The sequence below is a fragment of the Myiozetetes cayanensis genome, unplaced genomic scaffold (genome assembly GCF_022539395.1).
Source record: "Myiozetetes cayanensis isolate MyiCay16 unplaced genomic scaffold, myiCay2020 scf18, whole genome shotgun sequence".
Lineage (NCBI taxonomy): Eukaryota > Metazoa > Chordata > Aves > Passeriformes > Tyrannidae > Myiozetetes > Myiozetetes cayanensis.
In genome coordinates this window covers 12,144,618-12,166,379 of record NW_026087389.1, presented here as the reverse complement: position 1 = coordinate 12,166,379, position 21,762 = coordinate 12,144,618, and the positions used below count along the sequence as shown (strand labels likewise).

The window sequence follows — 21,762 nt, the reverse complement described above, 5'->3', positions numbered from 1 at the left end:
GACACACCACTGTGCTGCCCCAGTGTTTGCTAACACACAGCTAAGGGGAAGTGGGCATGTGACCCTCTGACATAACAGAGCTTGGGCACTGCTTCCTCTCTGCTGGGTCTCCCAGTGAGCTGGCCCCAGGCAGGAGAGGCTCTAGAGAAAACTAATAAAGAGAGAGTGAAAATGAAGGTCTTGGGGGTTGTAAATCCCCCACCCGACCTTCCTGAAAGCACAGCCTGAGCTAAGGGCTTGCAACAGCAGCTGCAGCCTCGGGGTCAAAGTCATCAAAACCTGCAGCTGTCCCCAAAATGAGGCTTGTTTTGGCTACCCTGGCATCAAAGAACAAATGTTTGTTGTGGTACCCATGAAGGGTCCGACCCTGAACCGTGCCTGTCAGTGCTGTGTTTGTCCCCAGGGCTCCTGGCTTATCAGCCTCCCCTTGCCCCTCCACCTAATGCATTAGCAGGGGACAGGCAGTGTCCAGGTGACCTGTGCAGGGCAGAGCTCACACTCCTTTCTGCACTGCTTTATCTCCCTGTTTACTGCACTTTCTGTGTGTGTGCTCTTTGTTCCTTATCAGACCATAAAACAGCCTCGATGGTGCATGAACACTGACAGTTCAGGCCTGCCCTGCTCTTGCACAAGAGGGTGAAGCTGCTGGTGAAACCAGCACAGGTTGGGGTTTGTGTCCCTACATGGAATGATGTCAGGTGAGCAGCACCTGTGGGACATGCCTTAATAAAGCCCCTCCTCAGCCTCTCCCTCCTCCCAGGTGATGAGACAGAAAGTAATGCCAAAGCCAGTCTGGGCAAGAGCTCAGAGCAGTGAGAGGGTGCTGCCCAGGGCCCTTCAGCCGAGCTTTTTTGGCAGACCCCACTGGGCGTGTGGTGGCTGTGGCTGGTGTGTCGCTACCTCTGGGGCAGCAGTTCAGCCCTGCATCTTCTTTCTGCTCCCAAGGAGGTGCTGTGGGATGGATGGTGGGATGTGTGTCTGTGTAAGTGCCTGCTTAGGGTCCCCATGGGACAGTGGGGTATGAGGGTCCAGCAGTGATGTGGGGGTTCCTCCTCTCCCTTCAGGCACAGACTCTTCCTTTTGGCCACAGTCCTGGCTGCCCTTGGGTCACCCCCAAAGTTGCTTTTCCTGGCAGAGGTGGACTGAGAGGATCTCTGAGGTTTCCTGTGCCTTTCTGTGAGGGTTGCAGGCAGGCACTGCAGGGTGAGCCCACATCCCCTCCTGCTCTGGCAGAGGAAGCCTATTCTGGGCTTGAAGCGCCGTGTGACTCATGGGGTGTTCAGTGGGGGGGAGCACCTATGGGGTGTGAGGTCACCCTGGGACTGTCCTGAAGCTTCATTTCTCCTCTGTGGGCAAGGCGTGGTGTCTGTGTGCTGGTCAGGGGTTTGGTACCACTGGGGTCACCAGTGCTGCTGTGTCCTTTCTACAAAGGGTGCAAAGGCTGGCCCACTCTGCCTGAGCCCTGGTCTGTTGGGGTGCCCCTGCTGCCCCACTGAACAGCCCCATTTCTGTCCCCCCCCAAAGGGGAGCATGTGGCTCCAGGGAAGCACAGGCAGAATGGGCAGGGGAGATGTTGGGTGCGAGGGGGCAGTGTGGGGACGATCACTGCCACACTGGTTCTCTCCAGGTGCCACCACAGCTCTGTTTTCCAGACAAGGGGCTCCCCCTTCCACATACCAGGATTTAAGGTGTTTTGTATTTCTTGATTTTTACCATTTTTACTCAAATTGCAGCTCTGTCAACATCTGCTGTGGTGAGAGGAGGACCAGGAAGGATCAACCCCAAAGTTACCAGCATCACTGTAAAAGTAGGTTCTTTTGGGCAAATGAAATGACCTTTGGATTCTGGGTGACCTTATCACAACCATCAGGCAGAGTATTTTATCTCAGTCTCCTGGAATTTCAGGTTAATAAGTACCAAACCACTTGGGCCATTTCACATTTCTAAAGTTCATAGCTGGGCTGCAGACCAAATATGGTCATTTGGGAAGCGGCTTCAGTGCCAACATAATGGCAATGTGTCCTGAAATGACCCTCTGGAATTTTGGTGTAATGGAGGGTAAAAGTATTTGGTATGCAAGACACATGGAACGTTTTGAATCAATTCTTTGATGCTTAATTTTTGTTTATAATTCTGGAAGGTACGTTGTTCTATTTAATTACTGTTAGGGCATAACTCCTTTGCTGATCCAGGATTCTGATAGGGCTTTCTTTTCCAACTGTGTACGTCAGTACTGTTCAACCAGTGGTGTGAAGCGTGCCAGCCTGCCTGCTGTAAGGCGGGCCAAGGAAAAACGCCTCATCATGTTTTCAGTTTCTTGAATGAGGCCGTTTAGCTGAGCTGCAGGGCAGCACACAGTAATCTGAAATACAGGCTTTGATGCGTGACGAGGAGATGAGGCTTTGAAGTTATCCCTCTAGAAAGATGTTGCAGCCACCAAATCAGGAGGTTTTGTGACATTAAGTACACCCGCATTGTTAGCAGTGAAAGATGTAATTAAAATGTGTGTAATATATGCATTAACTTTGAGTAGAGTTAAGAAGGTATTATTTAAAGCTATTAAATGGAAAGTAGGTCTGGCTTTATGATGCTTCAAAAGGTGGGAGCATGTGTTTGTCCCAGGTTGTGCAATGAAGCCACTGAAGAGTGACAGGGCAGCTGCTGAAAGAAGTGCCCAGGGGAGTTATTTACCCCTGTGCTCACTGGGAGCTGCTGTTTGCAAACTGGAGTGAGATCTTATCACTGTCCTGGGGGGTGAATTTTGGTAGCTGTGTGTTGCTAAAGTCTCTCACTGCTTGGGGCATGGCAAGGCCTTCTTCAACAGCAGGTCCCACGGTGGGCTCTGGGGCACCCGCCTGCCCCACAGTCCCCTGGGGATCGCTCGTGGCATCCAGGGCCGCCACCACATGAGTGGAAATAGATGAGGACTCATCACCCTGGGAAAGATGATTCACCTCACCAAAGCAGCGTGCTGTCACTTGTTATGATTACAAACAGCCTCACCATGTGCCCTGGGGATCCATCACCCAGCAGTGGGAAATAATATGGAAACTTTTCATCTGGTGGAGCAATGTTGCTGCTCGGCTTGGTGAGGCACAAGCTGGAGTTCTTCACAGCCACTCTGGCCTGAATCCAACCAGAGCTTCCACCTTCCTATGGAAAACAAGACTGTTTACATGAAAGTCTTGCTGACTGGTTTCTGCCACGGGACAGCTAATTCTGATTATTTTTAACTTTTTTTATCCTCTGGTTGCTCTGATTTATGGAGAGATTTTGTTTCTAAGTGGATCATAAGTCATTGTTGTGGTCATCCTATGTCCTGCTCACAGCATCAAAGCTGTGCTCTTGTGCTGGTGGGAAGCTCAGCTTCTGACCCTGGCACTGGGAATGAGTAATTTTCCACTGAAGGCCAGGAGAGCTGGCGCTGGGCTCCAAAGTGCCAGCAGCCTTGAGGGGTGACGCAGGGGTGACTCGATCCTCACCAGCTGCCACATCTGTGTGATGAGTTGTGTCTGTGGGCTGACAGGAAAAACAAAATTCACGGGGCAGGTCAGTGCAGGCACTGGTCTTTAAATTAGGCTTGCCACAGCACAGCCACCCCAAACATGGCCTCACGGGGTCCTAAGGAGGTGTCCTTAGGAGCTCATCTGCTCCCTGTGGGGACAGGGAGCCCAGCCGTGCCCTGTGCTCTCCCCACAGCCTCCCACGCCATCTGGAGAGTCCAAGGTCTCCTCCACTTTGCTGGGACAGAGGATCAGCCCCTGCCTGGCAGAGTCACCACAGCACTGCAGACTGCCTCGCCAGGGCTGTGACCTGTTGAAGCTGTGGCCTCATCCCAGTAGTGGTTGGCTCAGGAGAGCCTTGATGATCCCTCCTTTCCCCACTGCCAGTGAAGGAGTCTCCCAGTGACTCTTCCCTGTGGCTGCACGCTGAGATTGCAAGAGCAGGTTCCCTGGTTGGCTCATGCCGTGTTTCGACATAAAACCACTGCATGTCTCTGCTTCAGCTTCTCTATTTTAAGAGCCATAATTCACCATGACCATATCCAGGGACTTCCCACCAGGTGGCCTGGAATAGCCATCGGGTGGGTAATCCATCCGTGGAGTGAGTCAGCGCTGCCCTGCACGTGTCCCATGGCCATGCACGAGAAAGTTGAACAAACAGATGCGACCGTAAACAATGTCTGGAGGGTTGTGAAACACCTCCCATGTCCGATTAGGTCACTTTAAAGGAAGCTCAGCTTTGTTTAGCCCAGCTTGACTGGGAAGCTCTTTAAAGAAAACCCAAAACAAGCTGTGCCTCACCTTCACCAGGCCACCTAAACCCCTTGATTTTAGTTATAAATCTCTTCTAACAGCTCATGTTATCAAAAGCTTATGGTTATCATAGTAAACTCTGACCCAGGAAGCCATTTATACCAGTTATCTCATCTCTCCCAGCCCGGCAGACCAAAGGGACATCCCTTATCAAAGCACAGTTGGGGTGAGGATTTGACCCAATTTGCATTTACTCAGGAGCTGATCTCATTTCCAATTTAATTAAGTTTTCTCAGATTTTTTGGCCTATCTTCAAGGTACACACCAGCCTGATATAAGACCCAAGGGGAATGAACGTAAATTGCTTATAGCAAAAGGATTCAGGTGGCAATTTTAAATAAAAACAGAGCAGATTTTAAATGCAGGTTGAAACGCAGCTCCTGAGAGCAAGCAGTGTCATCTGTTGGGAAGAGAGACCAGGTAAGAGGCTTGTAACCTAAATGGCAGACTTACTTACTTTCATACCTGAAATGGGACTTTTATCAGTGGGATGCTCTGATTTCAACCTTTGTGCCCCTTCCACAGGAACGAGGGCAGATCTTTGTGCTCCCGGATCACAGCCCACACCAGGACCTGGGAAGGGGACAGCTGTCCCCCATTCCCATGCTTGCTCCCAGGCCTTGTGCAAGGAGGCTGTGAGGTCTCCCTGTGGGGTGCAGCACTGCATTCCCCTCCATATCTCCGTGGCAGTCGTCTTGCATCCCCTTTACCTCCCCGTTGTAACCCCTATTGTATCCACCCTTGTATCTTCTTGTTGTAACCCCGTTGCTGCCATTATCAAATTCCCTTTTTTATCCCTGTTGCATCCCCATGGCAACCCCATTGTATAACTTCTGTAATCTCATTGGATCTTCCTTGAATCCCTGCTGTGTGTCCCTTGCATACCCCCATACATCTTTGTTGTAACCCTGTTGTAACTGCACACCCCAATGTACCCCCTGCACACCCTAAATCAGCTACAGCCCTCCCTTACACCCCCACTTATCGCATCAAATCCCTCTGTTGCCACTCTGTACCCCCCTTGCACCTCATTGTAGCCCCCTTCTATCCCTCTTATACCCCATCTTATATCAGACCTTGCATCCCAGTTATGTACCACACGCATTCCCACTGCAGTCCAGTTGCATCCCCTGCTGCCACCCCACTGAATTCACATCATATCTCCCTTTACAGCTCCACTGCGTCTGCCCACTGCACCCCCCTTTCCACCCCTGTTCCCTCTCCTTGCACTCCTTTGGCAGCTTCACTGCACTCTCCCCTTGCACCTCCACTGACGTCCCTTCACACCCCCCGCTGTAGCCACCTTGTAGCCCCTGTGCACCCCCATTATACCCCACCTGCAGCCCCCCACTGCACTTCCCACCCCTGTGGCAATCTTCCTTGTACCCTCATGGGAGTCCCATTGCGTTCCCCACTTGTACTCCTACCACGGTTCTATTTCATCCTTCCTTGAGCTTCCATTAATGTCCCTTTACACTCCCCCACTGTAGCCACCTTTCAGCCTTTGGGTACCCCGGCTGTAACCCCAAAGCCGCCCTATTACATCCCCCCCTCGCACCGCGTTGCAGCCCCCCCCTCCCCCTATTTCATGCCCCTTTCACCCCGGCTGTATCCCGCCTATCCCCCCTCGGCATCCCGCCCCGCGGAGCCGCATCCCCGCCTCTCGCTGCGCCCCGCGGAGCCGCACCGGCGCGGGGGGAGGGCGCAGCGGAGCCGCCGCGTTTCGCCGCTCGGCGCTGCCATTACGGCTCGGCTCGGCTCGGCTCGGCACGGTGAGAGGCGGGGGGGGGCGGGATGCGGGGCTGACAGCAGCAGTGACAGAACCGGGGGGCGACCGAGGGGGCAGCCGTTCCCGTGTCCGGGTCTCCTCGCTCCCAGCCCTCGGCGGTGGGCTGGAGACCGGGAGCAAAGCCAAAAATGCAAGAAATTATTTCAGATGCATATTTCCAAAGATTTAATTAATTTGTCTTTAAATTCTCCCCCTCTCCAACGATTAATCATCTGATGGCACGGGGCTTGGAACAAGATGATCTTTAAGGCCCCTTCCAACCCAGGCCGTTCTATGATACTACACGATTCTGTGGTCTCGGCTGCTGCTGTTTGGAGGATGCTGTCATTTGGCTGGAGGAGGATGCTTTGGGTGGGGGGAGGAGGAACTTTGTGCTGGGAGAAGGGGCCGGGATGTGGCCCCCAGATACTCCTACCCCATCCCTGCCCAACTCTTTCCTACCCCCGCCCCCAACATTCGCCAGGAGAGGGCTGAGTCCGGGCGCGCTCGTGACATCGGCTGTGCCGTGCATGCCCCGCTGCGTGCGTGTGCGGCAGGGTGAGGATGGCGACGGGGTCCGGAAGGAGGATGTGCACGTTATGAATTTCTAAAACAGCAGCTGGCTGGCAGCACAGCCTCCTTCGGTCGTGCTTTTCATCCACCTTGTCCCCAGGCTGGCTGGCAGTGACACAGAGCTCGTCCCTGGATATTCCCAGCCTGGGGTGAAGCAGCGGGGTCGGGAGCCAGCCTGGACTCTCCAGCTCATGTTTCAGCCATGTTGCATAGATACAAATGTGTCAGAGATACATGTTTTGTGAAATGGTGCTGCAGAAATAATGACCTCATTTCTGCCATCTATAAATAAATGAAGGTGAAAGGGCGCATTTCCTACTCTCGTCTCGCTCTGGAGGCTGGATTAAGATTGAGAGCTGTCTGGTTGACAGACAGAGATCATTCACTAATAGATCTTAAACTACAACTTCACTGTGATTGGCATCTAAAGGCTCACCCAGCAAACTACACCACTGGGGAATCGTAATATTAGTTATGTCATCATTTATGGTCAATATTATTTTTCTGGCTGCTGAGGATGCCAAGGGTAAGGCAGTTTCAAAGGGAAAGGCGTCACTTGCATGTTTGGGGTTTTATTTCTTACATGGTTAGTAGTGTGAGTTGACATTTCTGAGGGCCACATCTCAACCACTGAGGTCCCTCAAAGCTCCCTGCTTCTGCAGTGGGATCTTAAAATTGGTTGATATTTTTTCCTTTTCAAATCTTAAAAGAAAAAAATAACATATACCTAAATGTGCTGCTTAGATTTCAGCTCTTTAGTGATTTAACTCTGTTGTCAGTCATAGACTGCCCTGGGTGCAGGTGGGGCAAGCAAAACCTTGGGTGCAGGGCAGTCCCAATGAGTACAGCCCAGGACAACCTTTGTGCTTGAATGTTGGCATGTCTGGTCAGTGAGGGCACAGGTGTCATTCCTGTGTTGAGAAATCCTTCCTTGGCCTTGCTCAGGGCTGCCCAGAACATCTGCTGCCACTCTCCTTTTCCAACCCAGCACCTCTGCTTTAGGATGGTTTTTGTGCTGCTGTTGCTTCTGCATCCTATGTGGGGCTTGGAAAAAATCAATAGATACACTTGAGCTGCACTGTTGGGCCTTCTCCAGCCTCTCTGATATGACTCACCCAGCTTGAAAGAGAAAAGTACTTTTGTGCCATGGCCTTAGGGACTGTTGTCAACATGCTGTCCTCTGTCGTGACACACAGCCCCCCCTGCCTGGCCCTTCTGCAGGTGATGAGGCTCCTGTTTGAATTTTGCACAGGGTAGGAAGTAGGAAGTAAGTGGAGATGTAGAGCCTCCCCTTAGCATCTGTCCCAGGACCATCCTGGGGTGCCTTTTTTGGGGAGTCCTCCCAGATGGGACACAGAGGCTGCAGTGGTTAGTGACTGTCATTCAGCTGTCAGTGTGGGAACCTGTGCTCCTGGTTTGGAATCTCGTGCCCTGCCAGGTGCACAACAAGCTTGACATTATCACCAGGTGATCTATTACCACCATGATCATATGCCATTTATCAGAGTTGCCTAATTGATGTTTGCAAATAATTTATGAAATACGTGGAGATCCTTCTGAGAAGTGGTAGCAACACTTGGGGCCACTTGCGGTGACTCTTGGTCACAGGGCACCTCAAGGTGATGGATGAGCTGTGATCTGAAGACTTGCAGCTGTTACCAGGGAGCTTGCCTTTATTTTTAAAGTCCGCAGTGTCTCTAGCTGGTAGCGAGGGACCAGCGCAGCACGGCTGGCGATCGTCCCCTGGGCACAGCACCATCGCAGGGGGCTGGCGCTGTGGGTGCTCCCACGAGGCTTTCGGGAGCCGGTGTCCCTGCAGCGCTGCCGGGCGCAGAGGTGGCTTTATGGGGCTGGGATTGCTGGGGACTGTGGTGATGGTGTGGCTGCCGCTGAGTGCACAGCTGGGCCTGCTGGCATTTTGCTTCCCGCTGCCTCCATCGGAGGTAGCCACTGAGGCCAGTGGCGATGCTCTGCCCACGCGGAAGGAGGCTCAGCAGCATCCTCGCCCCCGGGCACCCGTGTGCAGGGGCCCCGGGCGGGGTCGGCATTGGGCGCCGGGGCACACGTGGTGAGCGGTGTCTGCCGCGGCCCCGCCGAAACGCTCCGGCACGGTGGGGACGGGAGACCCCCGGGATGCCCCGACCCTGTGGCCGTGGTGGAAGGGGAGGAGGGGGATGTCTCTCAGGGGTTTTCTGTCTCTCGTGCTAGGTGGCTCCGGTGCTCCCACTGATCCTCCACCGTGAATTTCCATGGCCAAAATCTGCCCGCGAGTTCAGGCCAGCATTTTCCCTGCCTCTCCAGTAATTTCCTGCGGCTGCGCCGCGCTTCAGCCAGTCTCACACCGGGAAAGCGGCGGGGGGGGCACGGAGGGTGCTTGGAAAAGTACCTTTAAGACGAAGAGGAAGGGGAAGCGAAGCTGCTTATCGGGCTTTGTTCTAATAGCAGTAATCACCTGAAGGGCGACCGTGAGCCCACGCCGCCGGGTCCGCGCAGCCCTGGCCCTCCCCGCCGCGCCGCCCCGGCCCTGCTTCCTTCCCGATGGCCGCCTGCACTTTGCTCCTGCTTGGCACGAGTGCGCCCGACTGGCTTTATTGTATCACCCATTACATAAATGGGGGAAAGGTTGGTCAGAAGGTGAATATGAGGCGTCTTGAAGGGAAGCTGGTGACTTAAATACCCTGAACTCGCCGGGCTGCTTGAGCCTGAAGGGAGGAGAAAAGGCAGGACTGCGATTTTGACCTTGTTTTTTTCCTCTCTTCTGACAGTTTGTTCAGACACTGCCGCTGCCCACAGCGAGCAGGACTTGTGCCGAGAGGAGGAGGGGAACTCTGCAAGGTAAGCCGGGCTTTTTAAGGTTGTCTGCTTCTTGTATTGCTTTCTAAAAGCGGTGGTGGAGGTGGAGGTAGAGGTGGCGACCCCGCGCCAGGGAGCTCAGGGATTCCCACCGCCTCCGCTTTTCCTGCCTGCAGCCTTCTGTCGTTACGGGTCACCGCTGGGAACAATGGCGATTTTCTGTGCTTAATTTCTGCCCTGTGTTAGTGATGTAGCGAAAGGCAGCGAGCGCTCAGGGGCGGGCTCCCCGGCAGCCCTGCTCCCACCGACAAGGTTTATCGGTTGCACAAAGTGTTTATCTATGAATAAGCCGTGCTGAGATCAAGGATCTTTCTTCAAAATGTTTATTAAGCGAGTAACAGCGTGTTGTTGTGGCTTGAAGGCGGAAATGAGGTTTAGCTTTGTTAAGGAGGTGCCTGGTGTGGAAATATTTACAGTCTTCCTCGAATTTCAGTTATTCCTATTTTCCCGGGGGAAGAGGGCAAATCTGGCTGATGCTTCAGAAGTTCTGTAAGCCGTTTCTCCTGGGGGTTCGATGTGGTCCAGTGTGACGGTGTCTGGGGGCGGGAGGCTGTGACTGTGGTGATTCTGTTCCTGTTTCATGGCATAACATGCCACATCCCACTGGGAGTCTTGCAGGAAGTAGGGATAAATCTCCCCGTCCTGGCAGGCAGAAACGTGAGGCTGGTGATGGGGGGTGGGCAGCTGGTGGGAACAAAGGCGTTGAGGATGTTTTGTTTTATTAATGCGGTATAAAAGTGCTGAGGAAAGAGCGAGCCACGAATTGGTTAGCAGAGGGAATTAGAGGAGATGAGTGTGTGGCAGTATTTAATCTCTTAATGAGAAAAATATCTCCCAGCTGCCTGCCGTGGGGAGAGTTCAGGGACAAGCAAGGCACTGTGTGGGAGCTTGCCCTTGCACCCAGTGTCCTCTGCCTGCTGTCCCTGATATTTATCTGAAGGATGCTGGGGAGCTGGGATAGGCACCTGTAATCCACAGCAAGTGCAAAATGTGGGGCAGAAGCGAAGATGTGGGGGTGGGGATGGGGATAAATTTGTCTCAGATAAGGGCTGGTCACCAAAGAGTGCCCTGCCAAGTTATTTCCTTCAGTTTCCGAGAACATTAATAGGCTCTGCTTCCTTGATTAGTTGGTGTCTGTGCAGAGCGATAATGAGAGCCGGGCTCAACCCATCAATTCTAGGTCAGTGGTTGTGTGCTGGGGATTTGGGATTGGGCAGGGGGAGGGGAGAAGGAGCTGGACGCCTGTCTCCAAAAAGAAATGTGGAGCCTGCCTTAAGCCAGCCCTGCCTGCACCCAATCAGGGGGGAAAGGCTGCCTGCACCCATGGTGGGGGGAAAGGCTGTCTGTACCCACTGGAGGGCTGTGCTTCCTGTGTCTGCAAAGTGTCCCAAGGGCCATATTGATACCTGTCACCTTTGACATGTTCCATTCCTGTTAGGAGGCCCATTGCCTTTTTGTGATGGGCTCTCCTGAGAGGATAACATTGCAATAATTAGATCCATTAAGGAGCCAGAAGAAATAATGGGGTTTTAGAACTTAAGAAGACTTTGCTGTGCTCCTGAGCAGTATTCTCTGCCTCTTGCAGAGCCACTTTCCTCTTCACTTGGCAGCAGAGTTCTCATCTAGCATTGACTTGTCATCATTTCTGGGGGTTAACCTCTGATCCTTCCCTAAACGCAGGCAGGTGAGGCTGGGTGGTGAAGAGCAGCATGGACCTGGATGTGCTGAACATGTTTGTCATCGCCGGTGGCACCCTGGCTATCCCCATCCTGGCCTTCGTGGCCTCGTTCCTCCTGTGGCCCTCAGCACTTATCCGCATCTACTACTGGTGAGTTCCTGAGCCCGGCTGCTCTCCGTGTGGCGCAGGGGTGGAACGGCTGCTGTTCCCAGCAGGTCCCCACACACACACAGGTGCACGGTGGTGTGCATGGAGGTGGGTGTTGCTGTGAGTAGCTTTAAGCATCTCTGTAGGAAGAAAATGTCATTTTTTATTGCATTTTTTGCTGTGGAGGCTTACATCTGTTGGGGCTGCTCTGGCCCCTGCTGTCCCAGGGCTTTGGCTGGACTGTGTCAAGGGGCTCTTGGCCCGGCTGCCACTGCAGTGCCAGCTTGCAGGATCTCTCCAAATCTTTCTGGGTTGTTTCCTCTAAGGACAGGATTGTGGCTGAAAAAAGCACAGCCATTGTTTCCTGTCGCCCAGCCTGGCAGCCCTGGCAGTCTGGTGACCTCCCACCTCATCAATGTGGCCATGGTGTGGGTGTCCCCATGCTCACATGCTCCCTCCCTGCTCAGCAGGCAAAGGCTTTTCTCTCACTAGTAGTTACAGACAAGGCTTTTCTCATCCTCACCTCTTCTTCTGGAATAGATCATCAGAGAAGATGGGACGATGCTTTTCCTTACACCCTTGCATCTTGTCCTTTCTGATTACCAGGAGGCAGGCACTACATCCTTCAGTCCTCCTTTGTCTCTGGAAATCAGTGATAAGCACTCTGGCAGCTTTCCTCTCTGGGTTTGTTGCAGGGAAAAGCTGGAATAACTCCCTTCAGAAGTGAAGGCAGAGTCTCATCACCCAGCATGGAGCAGGCAGCAGTGGGCAGAGTGGGCAGAATAGGCAGAGCAGGCAGCACATCAGGCTGCCCTCACATGCTGCTGGTAGATGGTGGCTTCTGCAGCTCAGCTCATGGTGTGTTCCTAAATCCAAGTGACCTCCTGTGAAAGGAAGATTTTGCCCACTGCAGCACTCAGATGAAGCCTGTTTCTAATGGCACTTTAATTAACAGCATCTGAGGCTGAGAGAGGAGAGGACATGGAATGAAAACCCCAGGAATGGCATTGTCGTTCTGCAAAGGAGAGCAGGTGGTGTGACAGCCTTCTGAGTCACAGATGTCCAAGTGGTATCAGGTTTGGCAGTGAAAGTGGTTTTTCTCTCTGGATATATGAGCAGCTGCTGGAAGCCAGGGCAGACTCTGATGGGCTGAGGTTCCAAGGAAGATCCCTGGAGAAACTGCTGCAGCAGAGCTGAGTGAGTGTGGTCAGGGCAAAGCCTTCTACGGCCACAAGCAGGGGTGGCAGGACAGGGCAAAGGAGGTGCTGGGGATGATGCCGGGAGCTTGGAGGAGCCAGGGTGAGAGGGAGGTAGAGTATCCTCTGCTGCTTTTGTTCTTTTTGGTTACAGATCAGGAACTGGGTGAAAATGCATTGGGGGCAAGTTGGTCTGTGTTTGGCTGAGGGAAGGGAGTGTGTGAGCAGGGATCAGAAGGCCTGTCTTTTTGGTGCCCCCATCTCTCTCTCTCCCAGCATTTCTGGCAGTATGGGCATCTTGCAGGAGTAACTGCAGTGCCCTGTGTGTCATGATCACCTCTTTTGTTAGGGACAGTGGGCGAGAAGATAGATTTGCTCTTTACTCTTCCGTTCTTATTGGCTTCTTTTTAAATTGGCTTTTTTCTTGGGTGAAATCACTGATTTTCCCCATCAGCAGAGGCAGGAGAGGGGCAGGCAGAATGCCATACTGCCCTCCCCTTCCAGCCCCATGCAGCTCTAGCTCTGCAGCACTGCTCCTGGGAGATCCCTGGGAGGTCCCAGGGGATGCTTCTCCCTTCTCCCACAGTTCCCTGACCCCTCCTCCTCCTCCTTGCTGCTGGTCTGCAGTGTCCTCAGCTGGTGCAGTCAAGGGTCACGCTGGGTCCCCCCTGCCCGTGGTCTCACTGCTTTCCCTGCTGCTAATGCGCCTCCTTGCCTGGCACGATGTCCAGGGCTGCCCCACTGACCCGGCCTGGAGCCGCTCTGCCTGTGCTGTGACAGGGGTTAATCAGTTTAGCCACTGCCACTAAGCGAGTTAACACCTTGTTGGGGGATCAGTTCAGCTTTGCACAGATTATTTTGCCTTCTGCTGAATTGATCCATTAGGATCAGTTGCTAAAAATGTTATCATCTTGCCCATCGGTAGTTCACGCCAGTGCTTTTGAGGCAAGGACTCTTAAGACACTTATTAGGGAGAAATTCACCTCTCCTTGTAGGACCAGCACTGAGCCAAGATGCTGCTTAAGTCCCACTAGCTCCCTCGAGAAAGGGATTATGCTAAAAGAGGATTTCACTATGCATAAGCTTTGAGTGGGCAGAGAGGTAGGACAGTCCAGACGTGTTGATGACCTTGCGCTTGTGTCTTAAATAAATTCTGGTACAACATATATTTTTCCAGTGTCTTGGCCATTAGGAGTAGCCCAGTAGTTGTCCTGACAAGGGTTATGTTTGAGCATAGGGAAATGCAGAGAAAGAGAGCCTGCTCTCTGTCTTGGGCCACACATCCACATCATGTGTCCAAAGTGTCACCGATAATCTCTGTCCAGGTCCTTCTGGCCGGCAGTTTCACTGCATCCTCTGAGCTGCAAGAGTGTGCTGGCAGGAACTGTCTCCCTTTGCTTTCAGAGGGACAACCCTGGGGTTAGCCTGGTATCTCCTGGGGTGCCAGACCCTGTGTAAGGATGGTCCCCTCCAGTCCTTTGTGTGTATATAAGTACATTTTTAAATGTTATGTACCTGGTCCATATGAACCAGGTTCTCCCTGGCTGGTGCTCCCAGGTGACATTGTTATTTTGGCTGGTGTGCTTGTCTGTGGGCTGATGTTCTCCCATTGATGCAGGACTGTGTCCAAATAACTCTGTGGCAGATCCTCCTTACCCACCTGGAAGAACCACTTCCCTCAGCCCGCCCACCCTGCATGCTGCCTTGCCATGTGTGGTGCCTCTCCCTGGGGTCTCTCTCCTCAGACCAACCTTTGGGTGTTTTCAGTTTTACGATTGTCATTTTGGCCCATTTCCATTGCCAAAGAGTTATTTAGGGCCTTTTTGAAAACTCTTTACAGACAAAGTGTCCCCACAAACCACTTGCAGTGGAGCCATGAGCAGTCAGCCAGTAGAACTACACCTGTAAGGGATTGTATGGAAGCACAGGACCTGGTCCAGGGACCAGATATTCCGGATTAGTCCCAGTAGTCCCATGATGGCACTAGCATGACCCCAGCATAACTAGCCTCAGCAAGCCATCTGTGGCTGCATTTGGATTGTCACCTGGCTTATATCATGGCTGGGCCCTGATCTTGTCTCGCTCACTGGTGTTTTCTCATTTCCAGGTACTGGCGCCGAGCCTTGGGCATGCAGGTTAGATATGCGAACTACGATGACTATCAGTTTTGTTATTCCTATAGAGGAAGACCTGGATACCGACCGTCCATCCTGATGCTACATGGGTTCTCAGCCCACAAAGACATGTGGCTGTCCATAGTCAAGGTGGGACTCCACTTCTATCACATTGCTCCTTAGTGAGAATTGATGGCCCTGGGTTTGGAGGCAGTGTGGGGACCCAGTGGTTGCGTGCATGGGATGGGATGATTGCGGTAACGTGTTAGGAACACCCTCCTTAGCTCCATGCTCATTGCTCGCTGGATTCCTTCATCCCTGTGCCATGCAGAGCTGCTGGGGAAGAGCAGTACATACCTGCTGCCTCTATGGGAAGCAAGTCATGGCCATGCTTTCTCATCATGTCATCCCTGCTACATGAGCTGACTTACTCTGGCGCACAAGTAACTGGGGCTGCTAGGAGGGGAGCAACCCCCCTGCTCCCACCCGTGGTCACCACTTTCCACCCCTGGGCTTTGCAGCTGTTTCCCTGCACCATAACCATCCCTGGTTTGTTTCTGCAGTTCCTGCCAAAGAACCTGCACTTGGTGTGTGTGGATATGCCCGGGCACGAGGGCACAACCCGCTCAGACTTGGACGATTACTCCATCAGTGGGCAAGCTAAGAGAATACACCAGGTAAAGCCCTAGCATTGCACTGGCTCTGCAGAGGAACGGGGGGACGTAGGGGACACGAGGGAGGTGGGGACGTGAGAGATGCTGAGCCCCGTGAGTCCTGCCTTGTGCGGCCCCGCTCAAGGGGCCCTGCTCCCTCCCTTCACAGAGCCTCAAGCTTTTGAGTAGAATTTCTCTAATGACCCCATGCTTTTGTTTCCTCTCCCCTAACAACGCTCCTTCTGCTCCCTGCCAGTTCGTGGAGTGCATCAAGCTGAACAGAAGGCCCTTTCATCTGGTTGGCACTTCCATGGGGGGAAATGTTGCTGGTGTCTATGCTGCTCAGTACCCAGAAGATGTTTGCAGCCTGACCCTCATCTGTCCTGCAGGTGGGCAAGGCAGGGAGGCGAGACAGGGAGAGAGCAATCAGGAGCCAGTGCAAAAACCCAGGGCAGTGCTGGAGACAGAAGAGGGGTTTAGTGCAAAGCATTTTGAAATAATTTGTATTTTCAGTTTGGAAATCTCTGGCAGGGCATGGGAGAAAATCACAGCCTAGTACTTACTGCTCTTTTCCAGGGGTTTGGCGTTTGCCCCACTGTGCCTTGGTTAGAGCTGGGACTAGGGCAAACAGGACAAACAGGACAAGTCCTCTGCAGGAAAATGCCTCTTCCCTTGGGATGGCAGGCATTTTACATGGCATGTCTGCAGCTTCTCAGTTCTCGAGAGGGAACCAAGACTGCAATAGGAAAAGCCTTCCCAGCCTGGCCTCCTGATAAGCCCTGGTGTGCTGGAGGGCTGGTTCTTTGGGAGCTGGAGAGCTCTGACCTCCCACCTTTGGGTTCCCTGAGTGGGAAAAGCACTTCAGCACTGGGCACAGGTCAGCGAGGTGTTCCTGTGCCTGCTCAGCACCCCTCCATCCCCCCATTCCCACCATCCCCTTCCTCCCCACCATCCCCTGGACAGGGGGCTCAGGGGAGCCTGGGCATGACATGCTGCAGGAGGCACTGGGGGCAGGGAGCTTCTCTGACGAGGAGGGCTTTGCTGCATCCCAGTTGTTAGAGCAGCTCCTTCCCCCTCCCACGCAAGGAAAGCGGCTTCCAAATAAGAACTAAGGAATGAAGCAAGGCAAACGTTACCTAGTTACCAGGCTCTGGGGGCGTCAGGGTTCCCACTCCCCTCTGGGAGAGGTGTCAACTGACTCTCCGGCTGTTTCTTCATGTGAAACCTCTGTGGGGGCTGCAGCAACGCTTGGGATTGTTGCCAGGGGATTTTTCCCTCAGTGGTGCATGCAGATAGGGCTGCTGACATTTTCTGTCCAATGCTGTGCAATGGCAGCCTGGGCATCAGGGTTTGCATCTGCTGACCACATAAAAATAGGTGCTATAGCTTTTACTGAAGTACTCATGCATGTCTACAGGGAATACACCTCGTGTTGTGTCAGCCTATGGGTTTGGGGGTCCCTGGAGCAGGAGGGAGGTTAGGGTATCTCTGGGTGCATATTGTTGCTGTACGAACTGATATTTTCTTCCACACTTTTTTATATTTTTTTAATGAGTGAGCAGGCAGGAAGCCAGAGGCAGGGATGAGGGAGGTCAGCACAGGGATGCTTTGTTGCTTGGGCTGTTGGGGGGTCTCATCCGGGTTTTAGCTCATGCCCCCCTTCTCATTTCGCCCAGGCCTGCCAAGTACCACCGACAGCAAGTTCATTAAGCAGCTCCGGGAGCTGCAGGAGTCCAAACGTATTGACAGGATCCCTTTAATCCCCTCAACGCCCGAGGAGATGGCGGATATGCTGAAGCTTTGCTCCTACGTTCGCTTCAAGGTGCCACAGCAGGTGAGAAGCCGATGCTGCAGCAGCTGGGAAAGGGGGCTTGGAGGTGGTGAGCGGGTTTGCTTCCCCCTGAGCCTGCACGGTGGCAGCTGAGGTGGTGTCGGGAGTGGAACTGGAGCTGCCGTCCCTGCCATCACCCAGAGGAGACACCCCTGGCCCCACTCCCAGCACCATTCCAGCACTTCCCCTTCAAACCCACTTTTCTGAGCTCCCTCTGGCAGCGTCCACTGGAATTCCTCCTCCCATGAAGTTTTTGGCAGCAGGCTGCGATGTAGAAGGGTTTTTTAGTAAATATGGCCGGCAGGAAGCATTAAATAGCTAAGGCAGCTGTTGTCCGGAGCAGAGAGGGATTGTTTGCTGCTTTTTAAGTAAAAGCCATGGAAATGTTAATTGCCTCATTGTCAGGCGACAGGAACTTGGCGAGGGGCTGGCTATTAGGTTAGTTTTCCTTAGGAAGTCTGGGATGAGTAGATTGGAGAGTAAGAAAAATTTTAAGTGCATTCTTTCGGGGTTTTGGGAAAAAAAATACAACAAAGAAGAGAAGTGCAGTCACGGCTGAGGTGGCTGCTTGCCAGGGGGAGAAATTGCATCTGCATCACAGCAGACAAAATTACTTGTTGCTGAAATATATGTTGCTTAAGTGTGGTTTTAACAGTCCCACATGCTTAGGAAGAAGCTCATGCTGGGGCCAGGCTTGTGCAGGGCATGTTGGGGTATCGGGGGCTGCTCTCAGGTGCTGTTGGGCATGCTTAGCCCTGTGTGGGGCATGTGTCCCCTCTAGCAACTCTCCTCTGCTCTTCCTGCAGATCCTCCAGGGCCTCGTTGACGTTCGCATCCCACACAATGAATTTTACCGGAAATGTAAGTACATGGCTGCAGCCTCCTCACCAGGCTTTCCAGCAGGCTCCCCAGGGTGTGGGGATGGGCTGTCCCCAGCCCCCATGTCCCCTGCACACTGCCCGGCCCCAGCACCCCTCTGCTGCCTTGCTGAGGCTGGGAAGGAGCAACATCATTAACAGATTTGGGGACACGCCTTGCTCGCTAGTAGCAATGCACTGCCACCCCCACTGCCACCCCCACAGGTAATGGGGTCACTTGGTTCACCCTCACCATCCCATATGAGTTAATAGTGCCCAGGAGGAGATGGTTTGGTGGAGGGGCCCGCTGCAGCTGAGCCTGGTGGCCGGGCAAGGACAGACCATCACCATTGCATGGGTTTCCCAGTGAGGGAACGCTGACAGGACTGGCCCACAGGGGCCCCTTTGAGCATGGGAGGCAAAACATCTCCCATGTAGGACTGACTCTCCTCTTGCCCCACTAGTGTTTTTAGAAATTGTGGATGAAAAGTCGAGGCACTCTCTCCACGAGAACATGAGCAAGATCAAAGCGCCGACACAGGTCATCTGGGGAAAGCAGGACCAGGTATGCAGGACCCTCCTCATCCCCCATGGACCATGTCTCCGTCTCTGCCTGTGCCCACCCACAGGGCTGTGCTGTGGAGCTGTGCACTGCTCTGTGGGGAGCTGGCACTGTGTGTCCCTGTCCCTGGTGGTTTTGGACAGGGGGCCTCGGCAGGGTGATGGGCAGAAAGCTGACAGTCAGCTTTCCAGAGAGAGGAAAGGGCAGAGCTGGGGCTGGGGAGGGCAGGGGGACAGGTGGATGGGTAGGTGCCAGCACCAAAGCTGGGAAGAAGAATGAAGTATCAGCAAAGAGAGTTGTCCTGGCAACTGCGAAGGGATATGCTGTTTGTGAGGCAGGCTTCAAGGCAAAGTTGTAGGATTGGTTTCAGAGGCAGGAGTGGGAGGGAAGAAGTGGGAGGAAGCAAGCTGCAGGCATGCAAAGGGCTCTATAAATGCAAGGATGTAAGTGTTTGCTTGCAATGACCCCTTTGCACTGAGCCAACAGCCAAAAAGCATCCAAGAGAGTTCCCTGCTGCATGCTGAGACTGGCACCAAGCAGTCTCCTTTCCCTGTCCCCAGGCAGGGTGCTGGCATCACAAGGACTGTGTCTGCATCCCTGCTCGGCATCTCAATTGGACTTGCAAAGGCAGCTCCAGCAGGGTTTCTATGGTGTCCAGCAATCCGCAGCTCTGACTGTTTTTCCCCTGCCATCCAGGTCCTGGATGTTTCTGGCGCCAGTGTTTTAGCCAGCGCTATCCCAGACTGCCACGTGTACATCCTGGAGAACTGTGGGCACTCGGTGGTGGTGGAGCGGCCCCGCAAGACGGCCAACCTCATCCTGGAGTTCCTGGCGCTGCTGCACAGCATAGACAACAACAAGAAGCAGGCGTGAGCGTGGCAGGGAGCCGAGTGCCCAGGCCGGGTCTGTTAAATTGTAAAGTACTGCAGATTTGATAAGTTCTCAGGGATCTTGTACGAATCGGAGTCAATGTGCCAAAGTCCCTGAGGAAGGCAGAATCACTGATACCTAAACCTATAGCACCACTGGCACAGTGATCTAGGGGTCACTGAGCAACCTCCATAGATACAGAAACGGAAGCAGAGTATTTCCCTTTTCTACTTAAAGTAGAAATGAGCTGAAATCACCCAGTGCTCCTCACACAGCTGCCCATCCTACCCGGGTTACCAGCACGTAGTTGTCCATGACATTTACCTAAACTATATATGAAGTGTAGGAAGGAGGGAGCATCCTGGACTGAGACTTACAGTACTTCTACTCCTTAGAGTCCGTCGTGTTGCATGCTGCCGTGCTGTAAGAGAGCCCCCCAGTGCTCCAGGCTTGAGTGCTCTCTCTGTAGCTCCTTAACTCGTGATTTATGCAGAAAACAACAGAAAACTTCATGTGTGGAAGTCCAACGACTGTATGTGCAAAAAATGTTTACACTGAGTGGGTTTTTCTAAATCCCTGAATAGCTCCTGTGTATATGTAATGCCTTAATGTTGCCCAGGGTGTGGCGTCCGCGCACAGCCCGCCTTGCCCAGGGATGGTTCTCCCTGAGGGTGAACATAGCCAGTGGAAACGGGGTGCAGGCGGCAGCTTTGCCACTGCTGTGTGAACCAGAGGGATGGAAACCGCCCGGGGCGATTCGGTGCCCGGGCCCGAGTCAGCAATAAGCCCGTGGGTGAACTCGTCTCAGTTCCTCTGTCACATCGCGCTGCTGAACACCTTGATGTAAATAACGATCTTCTTTATGAATTCTGTGAATTCTGCAAAAGCCAATGTCACCGGGACAGGCGTGAGGGGTGGGAGCGGGCTCTGTGTGTGGCTGGTGCAGGGCATGTGGGCTCCTGGGCTAGCTGGGCAGCCGAGGACAGAGTCAGCTGGCCTGTGAGGTGCTGGGTGGTGGTGTGGAAAGGTACAGTGTGCTTTTGATGATTATGACTCCTGATCAAGTGAAATTATAGGTAGAAACAGGTGACTCTCCAGGTGCGGTCCCTCACTGCCTACCCCAGCGACAGGGCACTGGGTCCCGGTCACGGGCAGGACCAGTGGGTGCTGGAGGGCAAGGTGGTGCATGGTGCCCTCAAAGGCAAAGCAGCAGGTGGCTGTCACCCCTTGGTCACCCCCAGCCCTCCTTGGGGATTGACAGCAGGTGCTGCTCACGCTCCCCCCAGACTGGGTATGCACGCTTGCAGTGCTGACAGCCATCTGCGCGACAGCTGCCCGAGGTACCCCGATCTGTACATGCATCTGAAACTCCCTGCCAGCTTCTCTGCTCTTTTTAAGAGAAGAAACATTGTTCTGTTAGAAAATTAGAAATCTGCTGTTAATTGCTTGGTTATTGTTTCTACTACAGGAGTTGATAAAAAAAAAATAAAATTGATGATAGTTTTATGTGGTAAAAGCCAGAAAAACTTGTTGGGTATCTATATGGTTTCTCATGCCACAGATTGCTGTATGCAAAGAATTTATATGGCTATTAAAATCTAGTGATTCAAGTAGTCCACGGTGCCATGATTATTTTTTCCTTTGAGGATTAAGGGGGCTATGGTATGGGATGATACACAGCACAGGGGCCTTGTTCTGCTGCTTCTTTCCTCCCCACACTTCTGGGAGATGAAGGTTTGGGCTTGAGGAATATTTGGTAACGGAAAGAGAGATGGTGAAGACCAGGAAGGCTCAAGTCTCATCTCTTCAAGAAGGCTTGAGTCTCATCTCAAGAAAAGATAGTGACAAACACTCAAGAAGGAAAATAAAATCTCAAGGGGCAAGGGAGTTGGGTTTTAAGCACCAAGATTCCTCTTAAAACTCTTGCAAGCGTGTTAAATACCAATTTCAGCTGTAAAATACAAGTTTTACTGAATTCATACACTGTGCTAGTCAATAGCCTGACATCAATATCCAGGCAACTGTATTTTTGTTTCTCCTTTTCCTAGGGGGCTCTCAAGGCCCAGCAGCTGCTTATTTGCTAGAGGAGCTGCAGGGAGGGCTGGGGAGCATCCTCCTGGCACCTCATTCCCCTCCCCGTGCCCTGCTACTGCTGCAGTGATGCTCAGGTCAAGGTGACCCTATTAATGACCACAGTGCAGGGGTGGGAAGGAACTTCTCTCCCCCAGAGGAGAGGGGGCTCTGGGTACTGACCCAGAGCTCGCTCCAGCTGCACAGTCAAGGGCAGCTACTGTTCATTCTGGCTCTGGCTATGTCTGTGCCCAGGGTGGCCCCACGGCAGCAG

At 53.1% G+C, this 21,762-nt stretch overlaps 1 protein-coding gene across 2 annotated transcripts; it reads left to right on the top strand.

The window, feature by feature from the left end:
- The first annotated feature begins 5,994 nt into the window (after positions 1–5,994).
- ABHD6 (abhydrolase domain containing 6, acylglycerol lipase) lies at positions 5,995–21,031 on the top strand. Of its 2 annotated transcripts, none has more exons than XM_050313006.1 (10): positions 5,995–6,088; positions 9,423–9,492; positions 11,191–11,338; positions 14,639–14,795; positions 15,209–15,322; positions 15,555–15,687; positions 16,975–17,132; positions 17,936–17,990; positions 18,451–18,551; positions 19,245–21,031. In XM_050313006.1, the coding sequence occupies exons 3-10, from the start codon at positions 11,220–11,222 to the stop codon at positions 19,419–19,421; spliced, it is 1,014 nt and encodes a 337-aa protein (XP_050168963.1). In that variant the 5' UTR covers positions 5,995–6,088; positions 9,423–9,492; positions 11,191–11,219; the 3' UTR covers positions 19,422–21,031. The 2 variants fall into 2 exon arrangements, with proteins under 2 accessions (XP_050168963.1, XP_050168964.1); XM_050313007.1 differs by lacking the exon at positions 5,995–6,088 and adding an exon at positions 9,035–9,291.
- The last annotated feature ends 731 nt before the right edge of the window (positions 21,032–21,762 follow it).

What these genes read in the sequence shown, in the direction of transcription:
- ABHD6 (XM_050313006.1), top strand. Translation starts at nt 11,220, where the DNA reads ATGGACCTGGATGTGCTGAACATGTTTGTCATCGCCGGTGGCACCCTG. An exon ending in CTTATCCGCATCTACTACTG is followed by an intron (nt 11,339 to 14,638) that starts GTGAGTTCCTGA and finishes TCTCATTTCCAG; the next exon opens with GTACTGGCGCCGAGCCTTGG. An exon ending in GCTTCAAGGTGCCACAGCAG is followed by an intron (nt 17,133 to 17,935) that starts GTGAGAAGCCGA and finishes CTCTTCCTGCAG; the next exon opens with ATCCTCCAGGGCCTCGTTGA.